This window comes from Symphalangus syndactylus, chromosome 5 (assembly GCF_028878055.3).
Source record: "Symphalangus syndactylus isolate Jambi chromosome 5, NHGRI_mSymSyn1-v2.1_pri, whole genome shotgun sequence".
Taxonomy (NCBI): domain Eukaryota; kingdom Metazoa; phylum Chordata; class Mammalia; order Primates; family Hylobatidae; genus Symphalangus; species Symphalangus syndactylus.
Window position 1 is genome coordinate 58,545,008 of NC_072427.2, and position 25,214 is coordinate 58,570,221.

Consider the following 25,214-nt stretch of genomic DNA (forward strand, 5'->3'; position numbering starts at 1 on the left):
ACGTCAGAGAAGCTTCTCACGGAGTCAACTGAAGTGAAATCTGTGGGCAGATTTTACTTTGCCTAGGCCAAGTGTTGGGTAATTTTTCTCATTTGTGAGTTATCTTATCCTACAAAGAATGGACATTTTATGAGTTGTGTTGAATCAGCTCCAGCTGAGGGGATGAAGTCAACACGTCTGCCATCTCTGTAGCTGAATAATTCCTCACCCTAGAATAAAGTGTCCCACTTTGAAGCTGCTTCTAGAGCAGGTGGAGAAATCTCCTACAGGCAGTATAGAAAGAACCAGGTGACAGTAAGGCTGTTTAATTTAATCCTTAAAGTTCTAGGTGAGCTGTTTCTGTTGGTACTGGACTGGTGATTTAAAAGATGTCTCATTTCTGTTTCTGCCGCAGCATCTCTCAGTATCAAATGGTAACATACAAGTGGATGCCTCCTTTATGCAAACACTCTGGAATGTACATCCTACGTGCTCAGGAAGTAGCATCGAAGAAGGTGTGCTTCTTTAAATGCATTTAGCCCTGAGCCTGCCTATCTCTCTTGAGCTGTATACATTGACATTTTCTGCTACTTCCCAGATCTCACCTGAATGTCTTGGTACACAGGTAGCCTGATTTTAGCTCACTTGAGTTTCTTTCTCTGAATTCAGTACAGATTATTTTCTATTCTAACTTCCAGTTACATGAGCATCTCTGAACTTATTTTTTTAACCCCTTGGAGCCCACTATTATTTTAGCACTACGTGTATTCAGGACTTGGATATGCACCTTTGCTCTCTCCCTGAGTTTCCACATTTTTATTTTTGCTTACTAGTTGTAAGTATAAAGACCTCAGCACCTTCAGTTTTAGAAGAGATTATTTGCCAAGAAGGTGACATGGTTTATATTTCTCCTTATGCTTCTCTCCATGCAGGTGAAGCACTTACTCTATCATAAAAGTGTTTGGTCGTTTGTTTTTACTTGCATTTATGGAAGGCCATTTTAACATAAGAGGTGAAATTATTTTTCCCTTGGAAATAAAGTCATCCAACATTGTTCAACATACTTTATTTCATAGAATCAGGTAAAAATCAATACACCTTTCAAGTTGTGTAATAAATGTACTGGCCTTACCTCACTCATAGGTAATACCACAGCTGAGAAGAATAATCAAATGTCAGTGACCTGTGGGCTATTGTGTTACATTTTGGCACATTATAGCAAGATCAGAATTTTTAAAAATACTCATCACAGGCTTTAGGCCTATGAAAGTCTAGTACTTTCAAACTGGGAATGCCCGTCTATTCTATGATGTTTGAAAAAAGAGGGAAAACAGTTGTCAAGGTGATACCCCAGTTTCAGAATGCATGATAGCTAAACTGAAGACTCAGGAAAAGACAAGTTCTTAACTCTTTTGGCAACAAGTGGAAGGCTTTAAAAGGTAGGATGTGTTTAGCCCTCTTCCTTTGTGCCAAAATTAACCCACCCTCCTAAGTCTACTGTCAGTCAATCCCTTTCTATTAAGAATCAAGAAGCTCTGGGTTTAAGCCTTTCCCAAGAAAGTTTTGGCTCAATCTTCTCCATGTTAAATTTTTATTTTCACCGTAGGAATAAAATTATTTCCTGGTCCCAACAGAGGGCTTGTGGAGATTAATTAAGGAGTGTTTGCAAATTATGTCAAAAGGTCCTTATACAAGTGTTGAGTGCCCTTGTAATAAAGTCTGGATAACTCATCACTTGAGTCATCTGGCTCTGTAGAAAAATGTCCTTCCAGCATCCACTGGTGAGAAACCCACTTCAGCCCTTAAGAACGTAAGTGATCTTCATCATGATGCTGCTTTCCTCACTATGGCCCTGATAGATTTCAGTTGAGAAAAGTCACGATGCACCAGCACTTGGCAGTGTTCTCTGTGTGAGTAGGGTATTGATTGAAGGAGCCCAAGAACTGTAAAGGATAAACTCCAAATAGGGCATGGCCTCACCATCATGAGATGAATGAGAGCTTAATCAAGAGGTTGGTCATGGAGGGCTTTAATTTTCTAAATAAATTAGCTGTTAAGAATCCCTCTATAATATATCATGAATCATTTTTAATGCAAAGAAGGTTATAACTCAGAATATCAGTACAAAAAGATACAGGAAAATTGGAAGGAGACTTCTGAATATTTGAGGGAATTTTAGAAAAACTCGCCTTGTCTAGGTGAAAATACTGAACTCATATCAGACTGTCACTATACAAAATTCACTAATAATACCCTTTTCTCCTCTGACATGATTGCTCATTCTTACTGTTTTAATCCAGCACCCAAAATAGTTTTAAGACAGCCCCTAAAGTGATCTAATTATGTGATTTTTTTCCTTTAAAAATTCTGACGCAGACATTGGGTATATTAAGTTCATATGTCTCCTGAGAACAGACTAGCCTGGAGAATTTCTTAATTCAGAGGAATAACAAATCCCATTTCTTGGAGCAAGGTAAAGCTCAGACTGGAGCCCCTCTCCTGCTACTATGTTCTTTGAATTAAGGCTTAGCATTTATTTGAAGACAAATGGGTCATCATGTCCTTGAAGTTCATTGTTTCCTTTCCATCTCTGAACTCCATGACTATTGAGATTATTTTCCTTATTCTGAAGGCTAAGTGTTTGTTGATGAAAGCATCTACACTTGTTCACTCAGGGATGCTGGAGAGTAATTCTGCTTTCCCTTTGTGCTGTAGGAGTAGCAACCAGATTTGATCTGTTTGTTAAATGTATTTGAATGTTGCCTTCTCTTAAAGGGTCTTAAGAATGGTCTGCTACCCCGTTCTCAGCACCTTTCTTTCCCATGACTGCAATCTGATTTGGATTTTTTTTTTGCAAAGTATACACAGTGAGATTGTGGATATTTATCCAGAAATTTGGTGTTGGGTGTTTTTACATCCTAAGCAACTGGAAACTCCTACCATTAGCAACTTAATTTTCCTTTTGATTTTTAATGATATCAGTTGGCACACTATTTTCACCTTACCTTTTGATGTTGGACTTGCTCACCTCTGAAGCCCTATTTAACTTTGAACATTAGAATTGTTTTGACTTTCCTGTCTTTTCTGCCTGAGGCCTGCATTCATGGAATAAGTAGTTATCAAAATGTGTCTCTCTCGGTATTTTCTGTAACTGGCTCAGACCTGTGTGAATTTACCCTTTTTAAATATGCCATTCTCTTCATTAAACTTCCCATCATTCACAGTAGAATATAATTCTCTTACAGGATACCTACTTGGTGGGCATGTAGTACGACTTTTCCATGGTCATGATGAATGTTTGACGATACCGTCTACAGACCAGAATGATTCCCAGCACAGGTAAGTCAGTAGCTTCATTCTTCCCCTAGCTGTTTCCAGTCTCAGGTGACTCAAACTAAAGAGTTTACCTTGTATTTAGCCACATATGAGCTCTGTACCTGTCAGTCCCTTGACGAACCTTCCTCCTGCCATGGGTTCCAGTTTGTAAAACAGGAATGGCAGTTCACCTTGCTCACAGGAGGAGCTCTGTACACATGCTGTTCTTAGGCAGTTCTGTAATGCTTCCAGATCCCTTCATTTTCTTTGGCTCTGCACTTAAACAAATTATTCACCAGGCTCTTCAAAGACAGATCATCTCTATTCCCATTTCATGTGCTAAGCAAATAAGGTGGACTTCGTTGATTTGGTTTAATAGCATTAGAGAAACTGATGTCCATCTGAAGCTGCATTTAGCAGGGGGTGGTGCCAAGGGTGCATTTAGAGGGCGCTGTGCTGAGGACGATGTGTTCTTGTCCTTATACTTGACCCCTTCATGAATGCTTTTCAAAATTTCAAAGCCATGAGATGGAGGATATGAATCCAAGTCTTAAATGCATACTAAAGAGTTTTTTTTTGGTATTCTATCATCAAAGGAACAGAACATAAAAAAGCTTGGCCTTGTAACTATAGAAATCTGATATTAAAAAAAAAATCAAACCTCAGATCCAAACTAGATTGAATTTGGGGCAGCAGTGAGTCTGATCCGGTGATAATGTTTCCTTTTCCTTTTGTGTAATGCCTACAGGAACCTTGTCAACTGCATTTCTTTTGCTTCATTAGAAACGTGGGCTCACAAGTCTTCACATCTTGGAGAATATGTAGGTCAGGCTCCTGCCACAGGTCACACACTGGCTGATTTCAGATGCACGCCTAGAAGCCAGAGCTGCTGACTCTCCATCAGGGACCATTTCCTATTTGATGTACTCAAGGACCTCCGCAGAAGCAATGTGCTTGAATGTATTATTATGCACCTTAGAAAGCACCCATTGGCAATGTGTATCCCTTATAGTTCTGAGTCTCTTCCTACTTGCTATCTACTCTGAATACTCTTTCATAGGAACCAGATGTGACCCAGAAGGGTGCCTAGGACACATAAAGCACAGACCTATGTAAAGTGCAGTGCTTAATTCACTTGTTGCCTCCCTGGCACTGGTCCAGCAGTTGATAGTTATCTCTGATGGGGAAGTTAGGTCGACCTGATTTTCCTTAGAAGTAAGGATTCTCTACCCTGTCATGTGATCCTGTTCACTTGTGGTTTGCCTTTTATTCAATATTGAAACTATACAATAGCCCATTTACTGTCCCTTTGATATCATATTCTGCTGCATCAAGGGGAAGGTTTGCAGGTGAATGAATAACTGAGATTTTATGAGTTTTGCAGGGTTGTCTGTATCTAAGATGGAATACATCAGGGCTTTCCTAATTCATTCTCTCTATTCCTGTTCTACTTTTAAGGATGGGAACTGGAAAAAAATGAAGTATTTACCATGGGCATGCCCCCACCCACATGTACACACCTGTCATCAAAATTAGAGCCAAATTAGAAACAGCTGGACAGAAACTGTGCTAGTTAGTCATTTGGTGGGCATTTCGGTCAAGTGATTCAGCAAAATTCTGCTTAGAAGGAAAGGCTCAGCAAGTGTTTGAAAGGAGGTGATGGGAAGAGTGAAGTAGATGGAGAGGGGTTTTCACAGTTGGCACACTGGAGCAGACATGCATGCCATCATTTAAATAAACATGAAGGTGGCCTTTCTTTAGTCCAGGATTTCATAGGATCTAATTTGTGTTTTGGAAAAAAATTCATCAATAAAAATAAGAAGGCTTATTTTATAAGGAAGCATGAAGGGTTTGAGACCGGGGCAAGTGAGCAGCTGTTCAGCACACTGGAACTTGAATCTTTCTATCAGCTTAGTCTCAAAACAGGATGCCTTGGTGTTATTTAATGTCTAGGTGAAGTGAGTGATAAGCCTTGTCTTTGTCTTCTATTGTCAGGTAAATCCTCAGAACTGGCCAGGATGGCCAGGAACACCAAAATCTGGGGAGCATGATAGAATAGGAAACAGCACACTAAAAGACTCCAGCAACCACTAAGGCATACAGGTGTTCCATTGCAATGGTGCTGACTCTCCAGAAGAAATTGTTTTCAGTCCCTGTAAATCCTGAGAGCAGTCAGGCTATGTGGAAAGACTGTCTGTCCCAGGGTGGAAACCGAAGATTAACAATCTAACATTTTGAGCTCTGATCCTTGGCTTTGCCTCTGGCTTGTCAAACAGCCTGGGATAAGTTACTTAACCTATTGAAGCTAAGGCTAAGCTGTCAGCCAAGCTTTCAAAAGCACCTCAGCTTGCCGCCCACTCTACTCCTCTCCTTGGAATTGTTTTAGAGAACAAGAACAAGTTGTTTCAACCTCAGTAACCTTGTGAGATTAAATGGAGCAAGCCGCCCAAATGTCACAGGTGGGAAGAACAAACCTTCACAAATCCTTCAGATGTCAGGGGTAGAGAATCTTCTAGTCCAAGCTCCAGCGCTGTTTCACCTGTGACCTGGATGAGCCACTTCATCCCTTCTCCTGAAGGGATCCTTTCAGCTTGCACCAGAGGAGAAGCATCAGTGAGAATCTTAGCAAATTTTCCTAAGTGGCTAGGAGGTTGGTGCAGTATCATTTCTGTTCTAGGCCTGGTACAGAGACACCTGGGGTGTAGGAACTCTAAAGCAATGTCAGATTTTCTTTCCTAATATTTATTGGGCATTTCCCGATAACATGTACATTAGAGAAAGATTGAGAAATAGCCTCTGTAATCCCACCTTCCAGAGGTAACCACTGTTGATGTAATGTTTCATTGATTGCTGTACGATTAATGTGTTCCTCTATGCATGTTTATAAACATTTATAAAAAACACTTTCTAAACATTTTTTAAAAGCCCTTCAAATTTTCACAACATTGTTATATAAGTACCCTTATTAGATAAGCAAACTGAGACACAGAGAGTTGAAGGGGCTTGCCCGAGGTCACACAGCTACCAGATTCAAACCCAGGTCTAACTTCCAAGCTCATATTTTGAATCGACTCATAATTATGCTGCTTCTCCAGAAAAAAAAAAGTATGCATTTTCTTTTCACCACTATTGATTAACTCGTCTCTAAAATCTAAATCAGGATTCCTCTGGGGTTTGACCAAATCAATTGTGATCCATACAAATTCTCTATGGTGGAGGTAGGATTTTAAGTTAGTGAATGTAAATGCAGTTAAATAATCAGTTTTGATCGAAGGTCACAAGATTCTCAAAAAGTGGCTGGATTCATTATACCAGGTAATCTGGGGACTGCTGTTCTTGAGACATGCTCTCAAACTGAATTTTGTACAGTGTGGAGCAACCTGTCCTGATCACAGATTACACAGAATTTATTTAAAATAAAACTTTAAAAACTAAGGCTTTGTTAATCACTGGAAAAACATCAGACAAACCCAAGTTGAGACACATTTCACAAAATACCCAACCAGTACTCCACAAAAATGTCAAAGTCCTGAGAAACAAGGCAAGACTGAGAAAGCATAACAGATCAGAGGAAATGGGAGACACGGCAGCTAAACACAGTGTGGTATCCTGGATTATATCCTGGAACTGGAAAAAAGTTTACGGGAAAAATTAAGGTGAAATCCAAATAAAGTCTTGAGTTTAGCTAGTAATGACATACTCATGTTGGTTTCTCAGTTTTGACAAACGTACCTTGGTAATGTAAGATGATAACATTGGGAGAAGCTGAGTGAGATCATACAGGAACTCTCTGGACTATCTTTAGTAACTGTTTTATAAACCTAACATTTTTCTAAAATAAAAATTTTATTTCAAAATACATTAAAAGATGATTCTTAACATGGGAAAGGAAGCAACAGTACAGTAATAAAATCGTGAACACTGTAACAACTGAGCATAAAGCTTTGTTCCAAGTGCCCTAGAACGATGGAAATGAGTTCACACTATGTCGAATAGGTGTTTTTAAAGTACAAATACATTTTTTAAAGATATAAAACTACATCAAGGAGCTTGACCTGAAGGAACTGGAGCATTCTGTGTCTGCCGTCATTGTGTAACTGGGCTATCGTGACTCCTGATGTAGAAATGGAGATGTTCTTGTTCCTGCCTTTTCTTTGCATACCTGATGATGCATAAATGCCCATGATGTGGATATGGCGAGCAGTTCTCTCCCCTCTAGCTGCTTTGACCCTTTCTGAGAGACTGAGACTGGGAAACTGTCCTTTCTCTTATTCTGGCTTTGCATTCTGCTGACTCCGAAAGGGCTTAGACAAGCTCGGTGCCTGAACAGCCTCTGCAGGGAGCTGTTCTTTACCCGGGTGCTGATCTCCAACTCTGCTCACAGGAGGATATTCTACGAAGCTGGGGGAGCTGGGACTCGAGCCAGATCTCTGTGGAGAGTGGAACCCCTTCGGATAAGGTAATGGAGGGCCTGGGAGTGCCCTTTTCAAGATTACCTTCTTTTCCAGTACAGGCCGTTCTTTTAAATATTTCATTCATTCCACATCACCTGGCAAACTCCTTCAAGTCCTTTGTCTAGAGCTAAGTTCTGATATTTCTGTTGACTTTGTTTTTAAAGAACATACACACACAATTTCCAAAGCCACTGTGTTGACTCTGAGGCTGGCAGGCTCTTCTGCACTTGCAGTAGCTGACTATAAAAGGAAAGCTCGGACAAGGCCACTGAAAGCCATCCAAGTTCTCCCATTTGTTTTCTTAAACAAGTTCTCTGGAACCCAGATAAGTCTTCTCTTTCCTCTCAGTAGCTTTGTTGGCTCCAGTGGACAGTTAGCTTTAAATGGCACACAGACAGGTAGTCACGATGGCATAAGATAAGGAAGATGTAAACTTCACTGGAAATGTAAGTGTGAAGAAAAAGGTACTTACGAGAACTTTTCGGAGACAGTTTTGTCCCTTGGTGGAAGGAACAGGAGGCTGAGACTTTCCAGCCACAAGCTTGAATAACCTCAGGTGGTCGCTTAACTTCAAACTACTGAAGGGGGATCACTTTCAATGCAGGACCTTTGCTAGGCTGAGAGGGTTTGCAAGTTAGGCTAGAGCTAAACTGCTTGGAATGAGAAAGGAGGGTTAAGTATCACCCTCTGATTTTCCTTCTCTGCCTTTCTGCTCAGTCTCTCCCTGAAAATATGTTCAAAATAAGTCTCTCTCATGCAGGGTATATGCCCCCCTAGGGGTCCTGAAGATAATCCACTGGCAATCAGAAGGGAATATTAGGACTTCTCTTACACCATACACACATATGCACACATTTTTTTTCTGAGAAATTGGCAGCTGATGGTTTAAGGAATACCGGTTTTAAGGAGAGTGCACTTAGTAACTGGCTTCAGTCATTTACATCCTCTTTCCAAACCCATTAAAAATCTGAGAGTAACATACTCTTGTTCTCAGGACATTAGGCCTTAGTTCTTGCTTAATGGACTTTTTAAGAGGTCAAAATAGGTATGTATGCGTACTTCTGGTTATGATTCCTTGCTCATTTCCCCAGAGACCTAAACAGGAAGAATTTAAGCTTTTTCTCAATGTGATTTGGATGTATTGATGCTTCAAAAAATTGGACAAAGTAGAGAGTGGTTTTAAAATTTCACACACATATCTCATAAACCTTATATTCTGAAGAGATAAGTATTTTGCATATGAGCAAATACTTTAAAAAGATAAATTTTGAGTTAGATTATTCAGTGGATAATTTCTCCCGTAACACTTACCATAACTTTTGCTGAGTGCTAATCTTTTGATGAAGGACCATGAAGAGGACAGTATTCAATATGAGTTCTCACTTGTCTTAATCCTTTTTTCCTGCTTTACTTATTTTCCATAGAATTTATCTCCTTTTAGCATAATTCAGTGTTGACTTACTATGCTTGTTTATTGTCTTTCTTTGTCTGGCAAGCGTAAGCTGCGCAGGTATTTTTACTATTTCCCTCGAAGATAGAATTCTTTGTGGTAGTAATATGTTTTAGTTCAGATGGCAGGTTTGGAAAGGCTTTCCCAGAAACAAGTTTCCATTCAAAGACAAGCTTCCCATTGATTTTTGATTATTTGCATCAAGACCTTTCAGTGGAGTGAAGGAAAAATTGGAAACCTGGGACTTCCAGTTGTATGAAGCCACTGACCTGCCTTCAAGATCATTCCTTGTTGATATCAAGAAAGAGCACTATGCTGGGTTGTAGGCAGACACGAAATCCTACAGCAAGCCATGAGCCTGGTGCATTTTCCCTTAAGGATGGACACCAGAAGGGTTATAAGTCTGCTAGCATGTGTAAGAAAGCACAGGATAAATACTGAAAAGGACTTATTTTTGTGTAAATGCAATTTCTTGTCTGTTTCATCTGCCCAGCTGGAGTGGCAGTAACATCAGATGGGGCCAGGCTTTCCGACTCCGGCATCTCACCACAGGCCACTACCTGGCCTTGACAGAAGACCAAGGCCTTATACTGCAAGACCGGGCAAAGTCAGACACCAAGTCCACAGCTTTCTCTTTCCGGGCATCAAAGGTAAGGTGTGATAAAGTGGACTTTGACCCTGTTCTAAAAGTGAAAACTCAGAAACCTCCAGGTAGAACTATAACTGGAAAAGAAAATAGGCTGGAACAAAGCGAAATTGGAAATTTGACCTAAGATAAATAAACACTTTCTTTTATCTTTTGAATTGAGTTCATGGAGGAATGTGTACCTTAGATGAAGGTTGAAGTCTTGAGCAAAAGGAGAGTGTGGAAAGTCCTGGAAAGTGCAAGGATCATAGGAATGGACATTGTTGCTCAAAGGCTAATGGAAACTATTGTTGTTGTTTAATGCATTCTGAGTTGTCTTTAATAAATTCCAAGTTATGTTCTTCACTCTTTTAAAGCAATAGTAACATGGAGGCATGAGTTTCAGAGCTGCATTTGTTTAAATAAAAAGGTAATTTGTTAAATAAAAGATTTAAATGTGAAAAGCGTGAGTTTCAGTGCTATATTTGTTTAAATTTTTTTAATGGTGCAGAGAAGACATTCTGGACATAACATTATCTTGCAGTTATTAATACCTATATGATAGAATTTACTAGTACCTTCCTCGTTCTTTTCCTTAACTATCCCTACTCCCCAGATCTCTTAGCTTTCTCCTATCCATCCCAAACCTTCATTAAGAATGGATCCTCTGGTAGTTAGGTTAACCTCGAATTAATGGCTTTACCTTTTGATGTGTATGTAGACAACTATTCTTTTTTAGAAACCACCACCTTTAATGTTCAGTCAAGCTTCTACTCTGTCTAACTCAGAGCTGGATCTAGCTGAATAGTCAGAATTGCATGCTGAGCTAACCTCTGACAGACAGTTGGATGGTCTGTCACTTTATGAGTGTTCTGGAAAGATCATCCAAGCATGAGAAGGGCTCTGCACAGATGCTTGCACAGTTATCAGGAAGTCTGCACTTCCTAAGAATATAGCTCAATATCTCCTTTGGGAGCTTCACCTTTGGTTTCATTCTTTGCTCTTTTCCAGAAATAAATCTTGATGTGTGTTCTCACCATGATTTCACTCAAGGGTTGTTGAGTAGTGCTAGGTGTGAGGCGGACAGCTGAATTTTCTGTGGGGCATCTCTGCTTCCTAATGCACCTGAAGAAGATAGTCAGCACTGTCCCCTTCTTTGGTGCAGGCGTTCAGAGTCTGTTTTCTCCCTCATTTTGTGCTCCTATGGTCTTTTTAGGCAGAGAAACTCTTTGGCATGTAGTTTTTTCTCTTTGATATTGCCCTATATCAGAATTGGGCTTTTTTCATATCTTTATTTCAAATATTAAAAGACGTGAGCTTCCTGTTCATATCTTCCTGTCTCTCAAATGTCATCTTCCATCTGCCTGTCTTCCAATGGCTATTGACTCTGATTTCATTCTGGTTTTCTGAGCACATCTTCCTCACTTTGCTATCATTTTTTTTAGATTCCCAGCGCAAGAGGGATTCTTTACATTCAAATTTATATCTATTTAGTGAACAGTTTTGCCTCCAGGAAGTGATTTAGAGCAGTGCAACTTTCTAAAAGATTCAGTGAAACAAAGCAACAGAAAAGTCATAAGAACAGAGACTGGGACATGGAGTGGGAGCTGAAGGTGGGTGGCAGTAGAAGAGGGAGGTGGAAAATAAGAAATGACTCATCGTGGCTAATGACCAAGCAAGTGTGTTCCTAAGAATGCCAGTTTGGCCCTTTCCTTATTTGAGCATTCTACCCCCTTTCTCCTTGACCCACTCAGGATATGCTGCCAAGGTTAGAACAATGACCTCGAGGTCTTTACCATTTCAAAAAGGGGCTTTTCTTCCAGCACAGGATCAGGCAGGCTTCCAGGCAGCTGGCAGGATCCTGTTCCAAGGGGACTCTTCCATTCTATTCCATTCTTGGCTCAGTCTTGTGGAGCATGGCTCAGCACTGTGCTGTGGTCTCTGGGGTAAGCAAGGAAAGATCAGAGCCCCATAGGGACCTTGTAACACTCCTTCCGCTTGGCATCACTTCTGGCCTCTGAATACATTTCCCTTCAAAGGGTCCGTTGCTTATCTCCCCAAGTTCCTCCATTTCCATGTATGGAGAGGCAAGCAGCGCATGGCTGGAAAGTCGTCATGGTACAGCGGGGGCCATCGGCATAGCAGAGCTGGAGGCAAAAGTCACCCATGAGTCACATTGTCCTGTGCACTCGGCAGTGTGGTTACATTTCATTGGAGTCACTATACTAGAGATTTTAAGTAAGTCTCCATGCGGTAGTATTCAACCTAGCTACCTTCATTTCAATTTGAAAGGAACGGAAATTAAAATGGCCTGGACTCTATGGCAGGCCAAGATATGGCTGTGTTCCCACTGGACATCAGGGTTTCTTTGGGACATTGTGTGGGCAGGGCTTTGGCACCTTAGACTGCGAAGCTGCACAATAAGGACGAACATGTGGAGAACACATAACTGTCATACACCATCCAAATAACTAGGGGGAGAGTGCTGGAGAGGCCCTGATTTTCCTGGGCTTCCATGTGCCTGCTTAGTAAGCATATTCTTGCCTTGCTTGGCACGGACTTTCCTTAAATGCACTCTCTGTGCTTCCCCTCCCTGAGTGCTAGTGACAATACCCAGCAGAAAGAGGTTTGGAGCTCTGTTTCTCAACAATGTAAGGACACTGAATCATCTGGCCAGCCCTTGACTGTTACAGGTGTTATGTGACAGAGCAAGTGGCAAATGGTAGCGTGAGATAGTGGTTCAGGATCTGTGTGGTGGCATAGGAGTTGGAAAGGCTGAGGGAGAGGTGGAGACAGTCACCTATTTCCTATGGGACTGGGGCAGAGGGCGAGGAAGCAGGGTGTTCTTCTGATCCTCTCCGTATGTTGGAGAATCTGAAAAAGAGAAAAAGAGACTCTTGGGAAGAGCACTGCTGGGGCTTTAGTCGTGTGTTTTGGGAGGACACTGGATGTGCTGGGTCGTGAGTCATTTGGTAATGACAAGCTTCCCAGCCCACATTTTCTGTCAGGTTGCATTTGCCTGTGACAGTTATGACTACTAAATTGGGGACCACTGGACAGCTGCAGGTGTGTGCTAACATCCTTAGCAGCCTGCCATTACCAGGAAGATGGCAGGTGCCCCAGTGCATCTTGTATGTGCATAATAAGATGGAGGTGGGATTGAGCCTTGCTGAAAGGTGACCAAGTCCAAGAACCAGCTGCAGTTATTGGCCTGGGCCTGGCTCAAATGCAATCAGACCGAAGACTTTGAGCAGGCTGTACGAATCACATAGAATAAAGAGCAGGATGTGATCTTGATCAAGGTCCTCCTTCCCCGCACTTCAGCAGATGGCACAACTCAAATTGGAGGGCTAGGATGTAGTATTACTTCCAAAATACAGCATCTCAGCCTTATCCCTTTGATCTGGGAGTGGTGTTGTGTAAGACACAGCCTGGCTTCAAAGTTAGCGTAGATTGGGCCTCGATTCTCATCTGCTCTCTGTGAGACCTGGAACACAATTCTTCATCAATGTGCACCTCATTTGAAGTCTGTCATAAAAGTTCATTCAGACCTGACTGCTGCCTGCCCTTCCATTGTGTCTCTTGCTACTTGCCTGAGGTTGCCTTGAGCTCCGACATACTATTTATCAGTCTTGGAACATATTTGTTTTTTTCTAACCATGAAACTTGTGCCTGGAATGCCTTTTGCCCCTCTGCACTCCACAGTGAGCACAGTGAGCACCTTCTCATGCTTTCAGGCAAGTGTCAAGTGCTCTCTGTGAGAGGAAAACCTGCTCATGCATCTTAAGGCCATCACTTCCTTGACTGGGAGCCCCTGGATGACAAGGACCATGCGTACCCCACCCTGCTTTATTTTTGCATCCCAGAATGTCTTGTAGTAAGTTTGAAAAATGCTTGCTGAAGGGTTACATCAGTGTGGTCATACCTTGAAACAGAGTGAAATCCATTTCATTCTAACCTCCATTATCTTTTTTTTTTTTTTTTTTTTTTTTTTTTGAGACGGATTCTCACTCTGTCACCCAGGCTGGAGTGCAGTGGCATGATCTCGGCTCACTGCAAGCTCCGCCTCCCGGGTTCACACCATTCTCCTGCCTCAGCCTCCCAAGTAGCTGGGACTACAGGCGCCCGCTACCACGCCCGGCTAATTTTTTTGTATTTTTAGTAGAGATGGGGTTTCACTGTGTTAGCCAGGATGGTCTCGATCTGCTGACCTCGTGATCCTCTTGCCTCAGCCTCCCAAAGTGCTGGGATTACAGGCGTGAGCCACTGCGCCCAGCCAACCTCCGTTATCTTTATAGAAACATCCTGCCATCCTTGTGTAATGATTTTGCTACTGTGATCTCTTCCCAGTACACAACCAATGAGAGAGATTCACATTATTTTGAACATCTAAGTCAAATTTCTATGAACTTGATTTCACATCATTTTTCCATGGTCTTGACATTACAAGGCCATTCCCACAAGGATTTCAGATGATGTGATTTAATATTTACTCTGGCACAGCAATATTGTCTTTTTAGATGTCATGACTCAATGTCAGTTTACAGCATTGAATTTTTTTCAGGGAAAGGTAATAATGTTAAAGCAGGCCTTATATATAGCCACTTATTGTAAAGCCACTTTAAAAGTGCTTTAAAAAGCCATTTTAAATGACTACACCATACGTCTTGAATGACCGGGATAGAATCTCAAATGTTGCCTATTTCATAGTGTAAGGGTATAGAGCTATCACTGTTCCCAATTAGAGGAAATTTTTCCTCACTGTATAAAAACATTAAATTCAGCTTAGTAAACATTTATGAAACATCTATGTGCTGAGTATGGTGTTCTTGGCCAAATGTGACTTCCCTGCCTACTTTTCACATGCCCTTTAACCTCGGCAGCCACAGCACCCCTAACCAAGGTGACAGCTGTGCTCATGGTGCACCTGTCTCTGAAACTCTGGTGCAGAAACAGCGCTGTTTTTGCCAGTCCCCTTGCTTGCTCCGTTTTCTCACCAAGTTATCCACTGGGGAAAGGGAGGGTATGGAGCAAAGGAGGGAAGGGGAGAGAAGAAAATATGGATAGTAAGATTCAAATGCCTAAAGACAACATCACTTACTGCAGCTTCATTTTAAATAAAATCTACAAAGGATTTTTAAACTTTAAGTTGATGTGCTTTCTCTAGTGTTTATTGTTCAAAGTGGACCAAATAGAGAGTCAGTCAAGGAAAACCTTGGGCTTTGAAGTGGAAGAAGCCTGGGTTTGAACCCTGGCTCTGCCATATGCTGTTCGTATGTTTTGTAAAAAATAGAGATTTTTTTTTAAAAAAGTGTGTCTTGAAAGATTGCTGTGAAAATTAAATGAGACCAGGAAGATGACCCGGTAGTTTTCTTATCCATAAAATGGAAGTAATGCTGCTTATCTCAAGGTGGTGGTGCAAGGGTTAAATGAGAAATACGGAGAAAAGAGCCCAGTACAGTGACTTCTGCTCAAGAAATATACCTTCCCCAATAAGGCAGATGAATCTGCTTCCCAGCATGTAGTAAACAGAGGAAGGCATTCCTCCTCTTCCCACACAAAGCTTGGGGCCAGCTAGACTCTTACCAATGTTCTGTAGTGTGTGGGTTTTAAGGGCAATGCGAAGATCTCAAATTCTAGATGAGAAAGTCTTAAGGGGGCTATACTGATATAGAAACAAACCCAAAGGTGATTCCTCAAGGTTTCTCCAGAGACACCTGGAAATAGTGGGCTAACCAGGAGTTTCTTGAAGGCTCACCCCAGCATCCATGAATGGGCTCTGCCTTCCCATATCTACTTTTCCTCTGAAACATTTCTGAGTGCCTACAGTCCTGTATTGTAAAAGGTACTTTCTTGTCATCTGTAAACACAGGTGGCTTAATTGTATTAAATAACACATTTCACTCTAATTAATAAGCATGGATTAGAAGCTACTCCATTCCACGTATCATCCTAAATACTAATGGCATAACTTAACAACTCAGCTATCTCCAGCCATATTTCTTGTCAGCCCATCACTCACATTGATGCCAGAATGGTTATTCTAAGATGCAACTCTGTGTTTCAGTGGCTTTCCGTTACTTACACTAGCTTTTCCCAAGAGGTATTCCAAACAATGATAATAGTGGGAGGAAATAAACAAAATGCTGCATTAGAGTTCAAAAGGTCATTTTGATTTTTTCACTGATGCTGATGTTTTGTTTTTACCAAAGGACTAACAAGAGCTTATACGATCATAATATTCCCTTTGACTGTTAGAAGAAGATTCAGTATTTGTCCACAGTCATCTTTTTCCCACACGAAGTCTGTTAACAACATGAGCTTGAGAAACATGAACCTATAGAATAGAGTTCAGAGTCCTTAATTTTTGCTCTCATCTCTTTCTGGATTCCAGCATTCTTCTAGCCTTCTAGCCATGCAGTGCCCCTTTTACTAGAAAGCCAATCCCTTCCTCATTTCCCTTCACTCCTCTCTCCCCTGGCTGCACTCACATCAGGTAGAAATTCTTGTATAAAACCATCCCTAACTCCTCGGTAGAGTTATTTTTTCTTCCAAACTCCAATTGTACTCTGAATATAGACCATACCACCTTGTTGTGCTTGTTGATTTATATGTATAACTCAAAATTTGTATGAACCTAAAGCCATTTTCTAATAGTATTATATGTTTTCAACTTTTTCTTCATATTAACCTTTAAGCAACGAAACTATTGGTATGATTAATTACTTAACTGTGCTACTGGTAATGGCAACTATTCAGATATTCTGTTGAAATGAATTATACCTGGCTTTGGAATTGTACCTGATTTTGGATTATGTTCTATTACTTACAACTATGTGGCTTTGAGCAAGTTGCTCACACTCTGCAAGCCTCAGTGTTACCATCTATAAAGTAGGATAATACAAGCCGTAGGGCCATTGAAAGATTTAGAGAAAATGTAAAGTGTCATGTGTGATACATACCACTTTGTAGGTCCCTGGTAAATTCACGTGATGGCATTTTCATTGTAAAGTACTTAGCACAATACCTAGTTTGAACCAGGCACTGGGCAACTATTGGTTCTAGTTTCTTTATTTTTTATTTTTTATTTATTTTTTGAGACGGAGTCTCGCTCTGTTGCCAGGCTGGAGTGCAGTGGCACGATCTTGGCTCACTGCAACCTCCGACTCCCTGGTTCAAGCAGTTCTGCCTCAGCTTCCTGAGTAGCTGGGATTACAGGCACACACCAACACACCCAGCTAATTTTTGTATTTTTAGTAGAGATGGGGTTTCACCATGTTGGCCGGGGTGGTCTTGATCTCCTGACCTCGTGACCCACCCACCTCGGCCTCCCAAAGTGCTGGGATTACAGGCGTGAGCCACCACGCCCGGCCGGGTTCTAGTTCCTTTCTTCATCCTTCCAGGAATATTAAACCAATCTTGGCAACTTGATCATCTCCAGCCAAACATTTACTATTCCAGGAATATTAAACCAGTCGTAGCAATTTGATCATCTCAGCCAAATACTAATATGACAATTATGATGTGGTCATGAGCATTTCCTTAATAAGCTGTCAGTGGAGGCAGAGGATAATGGTTACTGCCCTTCAACACATATTAGGCCAGATGACCTCTTCCTTCTTAGAATCAGCTTATCATCTAACATAAACAAGGTTGATGCAGATAAACAGATACAGATTGAATGCCTGCAGAACAATAAAACAATAAATGATTTGCAACCTGTTTTAAGCATTGTATGAAATACAAAGACAAATCTCAGTTTTGTTTTTTTTTGAGAACTTTATTTATTTATTTTTTATTATACTTTAAGTTCTAGGGTACATGTGCACAACGTGCAGGTTTGTTACATATGTATACACTTGCCATGTTGGTGTGCTTCACCCATTAACTCGTCATTTACATTAGGTATATCTCCTAATGCTATCCCTCCCCCCTTCCCCCGCCACCCCACAACAGGCCCCGGTGTGTGATGTTCCCCTTCCTGTGTCCAAGTGTTCTCATTGTTCAATTCCCACCTATGAGTGAGAACATGCAGTGTTTGGTTTTTTGTCCTTGCAATAGTTTGCTGAGAATGATGGTTTCCAGCTTCATCCATGTCCCTACAAAGGACATGAATTCATCATTTTTTACGGCTGCATAGTATTCCATGGTGTATATGTGCCACATTTTCTTAATCCAGTCTATCATTGATGGACATTTGGGTTGGTTCCAAGTCTTTGCTATTGTGAGTAGTGCCGCAATAAACATACGTGTGCATGTGTCTTTATAGCAGCATGATTTATATACCTTTGGTATTGTGGAAGACAGTGTGGTGATTCCTCAGGGATCTAGAACTAGAAATACCATTTGACCCAGAAATCCCAGTTTTACACCTTTGGCATTTTCAATCTGGCAGGGGGCAGCTAGTATACCAACAGCAATACATGTTTTTAAAATGTAGATTTTATTATTCAGGTATGATGAAGGCAATAAATCAGGAGACAATCAGCATTGAAAAAGTACACTTGTTACTCACAGTTGCCAAGAGGAATGGACACGCCATACCACACAGGGCCACATAGAGAAGCGCCATTCTCCAGGAGGCAGAGAGTGAGGGGAAGCTGGGGGAAAGCCTTTTCGTGGTTTGCGTAGAAAGGGATGGGCTAGGCAGGATAAATAGGCATATGGTTGGCTACTTTGAATAATTTCAGCAGGCTCTGGAGCATGGGAGTTGCTATTAGTTGTCTGGTACCGGCCCTGGGGAGATTAGTCTAGGGGAATGGGGGTCCAGAGGGTAAAAGAGGAGGTTGGCTTTATGCACTTCGGGTTGGTTTTGCATATAAAAGGTGAGTCCTGGGTTTGCATACCCAGATGAGTCCTTTACCATTTTAGGAATTGGCTAGCCCTGGAAAGGACAGTCCCTTCAGGGTCCACAAAACCATGAGATCAGAGAATGTGTACAGGTATCCTCTGACTTTGGCTAAGTAGAGAAGGCTTGATGGATGGGATGTTGTGCTATGTTCCTTTATGTGATCATCAGTCAGGTGCAGCCATGTGAGGAGATACAGGAGAGGCTTAGGAAAACAAAGTTTATTATACTCACAGGTCCTAGCAACAGGAGACGTGCCACGCCATGCAGGGTCACATAGGAAAGCACCAGCTTTGGTCAGAAGGCAGACAAGGGGCAGAAGCAAGGTGACAGCCTACGCTACCACTTTTGTTGGGGTTTCCGTGGTTAAGGCAAGGCAGGGCTGGGTAAACAGTTTGGGATTTGCTAGTTTGAGTAATTTCAGGGGGCTGTAAGCTATAGAGGTGGTCCTTATCTACCTAGTACCTGGCCTTGGGAAGGCAGAGGAATATTGCCTCCTGGAAGGTATGAGCCAGCTAGAGGAGGTCTGGCTGTGAATTGATTAGATTGCATATCAAAGGCATGCAGCTGAGCCCTTTGCTACCTCTAACAAGAAAGGCAGTCTCTCCCCAGCCAGAAAGGTTTTAAAAATACTGAAATACCACAATATACAGAAGATATGAAATATAAACAATACAGATGTAGAGATGCCAAGGTGAGGCTGGGGAATTCCAAACAGAAAGTGTGATGTCAGTAAAGGCCCAGAGAAGGGGAATATTTGGTACATAAATATAAGTACTCTTAGTCCAATTTGGTTAGAGCATTTGGGGTATAAAAGCTTTAGAGATAACAATTGTATTCCATAGGAACTTGGGAGTTATTGAAAGAGAATGATTGGATTAGCTCTATTTTTTAGAAAGTTTCCATTTCTAGCAGTAGGGTGACTGCAGCTGGGGCCATATTCAAGTAAAAACAGAAGGGAGCATTAGTTCATACTCAAGTCAAAAGAAAATCACCAATGTGCTGTCAATAAAATCAAGCCTCTCCATCACTGAGCTCTTTAATTTCCTTTACTGATTTATCATTATTGTTTAGGGTTGCATTGGGTTGTTTTTCATATGGATTTTGTCTCTAGATCTTTGTTTGTTGTTGCTGCTGTTCTATTAAATTAGAAGTGCCCACTGCAGTGACTACCATAGAATTTGGAAGCTGATGCTGTTTTGTAAAAACAAAAACACAGAAACACTCCTTTCTATACAGAATAATGATTCGTTTATTTCAGTAATTCCAGAAAAACAGATCTTTGTATTTTTTTTTGCAAAGCCGTGTTTAAATAAGTGAAAGGCAAGAAAGTAATGAAGTTACCATATTCATTGATAGTTGGATAATATGAATTATTTTAATCAGGAGCTATTAGAAATCACTGTAATTATTCATATTTAACAGTTGTGGTGTGCATAATTTTTAACCACTGCATTGGCTATGGTTAGAGAGCAGATTAGAGATGAGAATTTTGGCGTCTTTTCAGTCCTGTTACTGGCTTGAGTGTCTCCAGAGCTGTGAATATTTCTGCAGTGAAAATCGAGTATCCATTGTTTTATAGAATAAATGCATTCTTGATGAATTGCCTATAAAGAAAATCCCATATATCAAATACTATTTTCCTATTAGCTAATGTTATAAAATCAGAAATATATTTTTCTGGAAATAATCTTTTTGAAAAATTCATACTTATCCTTGGATGTTATGTTGCTGCTTGAAAAAAATAAGTCATAGTTAATAATCCAGCCAATGTTTCAACACACACATTTAAAAGAAAAAGAAATTTCTTGTAAAATACTAATATTGCTCCAAGTGATCCTTTAAATGCTGTGCAAAATAATTTTGTTTTTATGAAATCTTGAAGGAAAATAAGAGTTGAAATGAAAAATAAATGTGAAAGAAAAAATTACTCAGCTATATATATTCTCTCAATATATGTCCATTAAGTAATTGATAGGTGTTGAACTTTGTTATAAATCCAAAGTTAATTGAAATTTGGCCTGTGCCCTTGATTTTTTTCATAGCCTGACAAGAAGAAAATGTCGTATAGACAAACACATTTTACATTATGATGCGCTAAGTGCCCAATAAAGCAATAAGACTGTGCTGGGGAAGAACAGCCGGAGAGACTAACTCTTCCCTTACAGAGGTAACCTCTGAGCAGGGTTTTGCAGGGTGAGTAGTAGTTTAGAGTAGGAGAAGAACGCAGACTCTGGAGCTGGACTTCCTGATTTAAATCCTGTCATTACTTCCTGAATGATCTTGGGCAAATTTACCTCCCTCATTTTCTCATCTGTAAAATTGGAATGGCATTTGTAGCTACGTCAGAGGCTACTATGGAGAGTTAAACCGTGTAAAGAACTTAGAACATTGGTATTGAGCATGGTAATGACTCAATACATATGCTGCCATTTGTTCCACTATTAAGAATGAGAAGAATGTGGAGGCTGAGGTGGGTGGATTGCTTGAGCCCAGGAGTTCCAGATCAGCCTGGGCAACATGGGGAAACCCTGTCTCTGCAAGACACAAAACAACAATAGCAGAAATACAAAAGATTAGCCAGGCGTTGTGGCCTGCACCTGTAGTCCTAGCTACTTGGGAGGGTAAGGTGGGAGGATCACTTGAGCCTGGGGGCAGAGGTTGCAGTGAGCCAAGATTGTACCAGTGCACTCCAGCCTGGGCGACAGAGTGAGACCCTGGGCTCAAAAAGAAAAAAAAAAAAATGTTTATGCAAATAGGTAATAGCCATTTTTTATTCTGTGAAAGTTCAAATTGCTGCCTGCTTAATGGCTTTTACAAATGAGCAATTTAATGCAAGATGTAGAAAAGAAGTGGAAATAGGGTGTAACCATTCAGAACAGAACCACGGAGGCCCTGATTGATGAGGAGGGGAAGAAGTTACCATGCGTCAGAGGTCTACCTCATGACACGCTATTGTGACAGGTACTTCAGATTGTCACTAAGCTGTAACCTGATGCACAGGAAGTCCCTTTTCCACACTGGAGAATAGGCAGTGAAACAGTGACAACTGAAGAATGAAACCGCCTGACTACAACACACCACTGAGGAGGCCCTAAGAGACTGATACACAGATTACTACATTAGCTTCAGCCACGGTAGTAACTCCTGCCTATTCAAAGGGTCTCCTTTCTCTGCAGGTTTTTATAAGAAATTTTTCCGTGAAATCAATAGATATGATGAAAGCCTCTGAGTCAGTGCATTTGTGACAGATAACCATTACAATTATGGAAGATGTCACTCACTGGAAATAAGTTAATTGGCTAGTAACAGATTACTTATTAAGGTATATAAATCAGGATGAGGAAAGTAGAAAATATAGTGAAGAATTACACAAAATCGGCACAGAAGAGAGAGCTTACTAGGTGTCCCCTTTTCCCATGGATTTAAATAATCACTGAAGTAACCAGAACTCGAAAGCCAATGATTTTACAGTTAACAAGAGAAAAGGGAAACAAGTCTTTCTGAAGTCCCGGCTTGGACAGGCACATCATGATTATTTTGGTAACCAGTTGCCTGGCTTACAGGTTCTTCATAGGTGATTCGTTTTGTATATTGAGCTTCTAATTTAATCAGATATGCCTATGTTCGTTGCTTTTTCTGTATGAATTAGGAACTCAAGGAGAAATTAGACTCCAGTCACAAGCGAGACATAGAAGGCATGGGAGTTCCAGAAATCAAGTATGGAGATTCTGTCTGCTTTGTGCAGCATATAGCCAGTGGTCTGTGGGTGACCTACAAAGCACAAGATGCCAAAACTTCCCGCCTGGGACCTCTAAAAAGAAAGGTGAGATTCAGAATGTCTGTCTACAAATTGTTTTACCCGAGTTGGAAGCAACTAGGCAATAGAAGTGATTCTGAGAACCAGGTGGACGTGATTGTGATTTACTTCTTACTATTCAGAAGAGTTATTTTGTGATAGATTGTACACAGTTTCTCCAATACTTCAGCCTAATTTGGATACTTTGACCCCATATTCGATAGGGGAAAAAATAGACAGCAAATCTATGAGGAGGAGGTGATGTGTTTAATGCACTCTAAAACCTCATCTAAATGACTTTTGGTGATGTGCTGTCTTGGGATTATCCACATCATTGCTCCCTTCATTTCAGTGGATAATTGAGTTGTTGTGCAGTTTTCATAATAGACTAAATAGATCTCTACAGAGGAAATGCAGATTGCATAATAACAAGCCCGCAGGAACCCACTGGCAGAAAGGAGGGATGTTGTGGAATGACACTGTATCCACAGATTGTATCTTGATTTGAGTGGTGCATCACAGCCTGCTCCAGTGAGAAAAACTAGCTTGGGTACCTGCAGCATCTATTTACCAGAAAGCCAATTGCCATAACAGTGTTTCTTTTGGTGGGAACCAAATAATGGATGTCAAGGATGTGATGCTTTTATTCCTGAAATACCCTTATAAAATATGGGTTTAAATAGTCAACTAGCCCCAGAATAAGGTGCTAGGAGGCACTGTGCTCTGTAGTTGAGGTATAGCAGCCTAAGGTAGTGATGATGAAAAGTTTTCCAGAATGCAGGTTATGGTAAGAAAGGATGTTGAGAATGAACATAAGGTAATATCTTAATTCTGTGTAAGGCAACACAGACTAGGAAAATATCCAGAAAATGGGAAATGAAATGATCAAGAGGGGATAGAAAATAGAATAAATAAGAGACCACATAATCTGGCTTGTATGAGACCAACCCTTCCTCTGAAAACAACCGCAAAGGCTGGATACAGTACCTTCAAAAAAAATGGAAGGTTTCAACAACCAAGCCACCCAAAACATAAGCACAAAATATTGCACATAGAACATAAGTGCACTAAGGTGAGCCTACCTTGATCTTTGTTTTCTCCTTCAGCACATTTGCCGATTTGCAGAACTAGGGCATGGGATCTTGCATTAGCTCAATTGTGCTAAAGAGTCAGATTAGACATAGGTGCAGCCAAGGCTTCTGGGACTCAAGGAGCCACGAGTCCAGAGTAGAGAGAACTGCAAAAACGTAAGCCTAAAATTCTACATGCAGTTTCCTCTAGAATCCTAAGCTGACCATGGATGGGGTGTGAAGCCAAAATAGTAACACAAAACTGCTGTGATAATGAAGAGCAAAGCAGAGATGTTGACATTATGACAGTACTAGGGATATACAAGTCAGGGTTCGGGGTATGACAAGTTGGAATTGCCGTGGAAAATACAGTAGGCTTTCCGCTGATCTTTAGAAGAGCTACACCCTTGGAATGAGGGCTACACGCTGGGAATAAGAACAAATCAAAAATAAATGCCAAAAATCCATCCTCTATTCTTACCAGCCTATCAGAAGAAACTTAAATCCTCTGTAGAGTGCAGTAATACCATCTAGAGCCTCTACAGTTTTTCAAACCTACTAAGGCAATGGTAGCATTTAAAGAAAGTGGAATTTGTGGATCTTGGCTGTAACTCTCGGTGGGCAGGGACACAGTACAAGGACTCTGTAAATGTGGAGAGATCTCATTTTGCATTGTTGACTTACTGGGCCTGGCCATGCCTTTCTCTTCTAGGACCATAGCCCGCAGATTCATTTAACTGTTAGAATGTATGTGTGAATTTGGGAGGTGCTTTTATAAACTCTCTCCAGCTGGTGTGATGGTGCTCAGCCCTCGACAGGGCTACACTGCTTCATTTCCTAAGAAGCATGTTAAGTGCCCTCTCTAAAAATACAAAGGATGTCTAAATCTGTGTTGTGTTTTATGAAATGAACAAAACAGTAATCAAGAAAAACCAATCGAGCACAAAGAGAATGAAACAACTGATGAGTACCCATTTTAAAGCACCCTCTTTCCTATTCCCATCTTAGGCTTCTTCTCCCTGCTCTTCAGTTGTAAGATTTCTCCGAGAGAAGGAAGTACCTTAGGAACTGGGCTGCTGAGATCAATAGGGTTCATAATAACAACATTCTAACAACTGCATTTCCCCCGGCCAGTTTTAAATGTGTTATCTGAACAAGCAAAACCTAAGAATTTCAGTCTTTAAGGACCAGAAATCTGGGACCCAGGCCAAAGTAAACACAGTGGCAATGTATTGCTAAACCCAAATGCAACATTGCTAACCAGTTGCTGAGATGTTCTGACAAAGTAATATTTTCTAACAGTCAGTGATTCCAGTGGTAACAGTATACTTTGCTAATGCTTACACTGCAGTATATAGATGGGATGCAAAGTCTTGTTTCAAAAATGAACAAGCAGGTATTCTATTTCATCATATCAGGAAGTACCTTCAAAATAATAAAAAGGAAGAGATGTTTCACATGGAAAAGAAAATAAGTTGTTCCTTTATGCTAAAAATGAGAGAGACCAACAATCTTCATTCTATAGGTATTTTCTAGAGCCACATGTTTTGTCTGTGTTGACATGTAGACTTCCAGGATCTACGCTTTGTCTCTCTTTGCTTACTTCCATCAAGAGGAAACCAGGCCAGGGAACTTGGATCAGGATTTGACCTTGACTTGAACCAGGATCAAACT

The 25,214-nt window shown here is 40.8% G+C and overlaps 1 protein-coding gene across 4 annotated transcripts in view; it reads left to right on the forward strand.

The window, feature by feature from the left end:
* Positions 1–25,214, forward strand: part of RYR3 (ryanodine receptor 3) — a 565,081-nt gene that overhangs the window by 233,812 nt on the left and 306,055 nt on the right. For all 4 annotated transcript variants that reach the window (XM_055278588.2, XM_055278589.2, XM_055278590.2 and 1 more), the window contains exons 7-11: positions 395–494; positions 3,225–3,318; positions 7,679–7,753; positions 9,692–9,848; positions 22,324–22,497. In XM_055278588.2, coding sequence (XP_055134563.2) covers positions 395–494; positions 3,225–3,318; positions 7,679–7,753; positions 9,692–9,848; positions 22,324–22,497 — 600 coding nt within the window. The remainder of the gene's footprint in view (positions 1–394; positions 495–3,224; positions 3,319–7,678; positions 7,754–9,691; positions 9,849–22,323; positions 22,498–25,214) is intronic.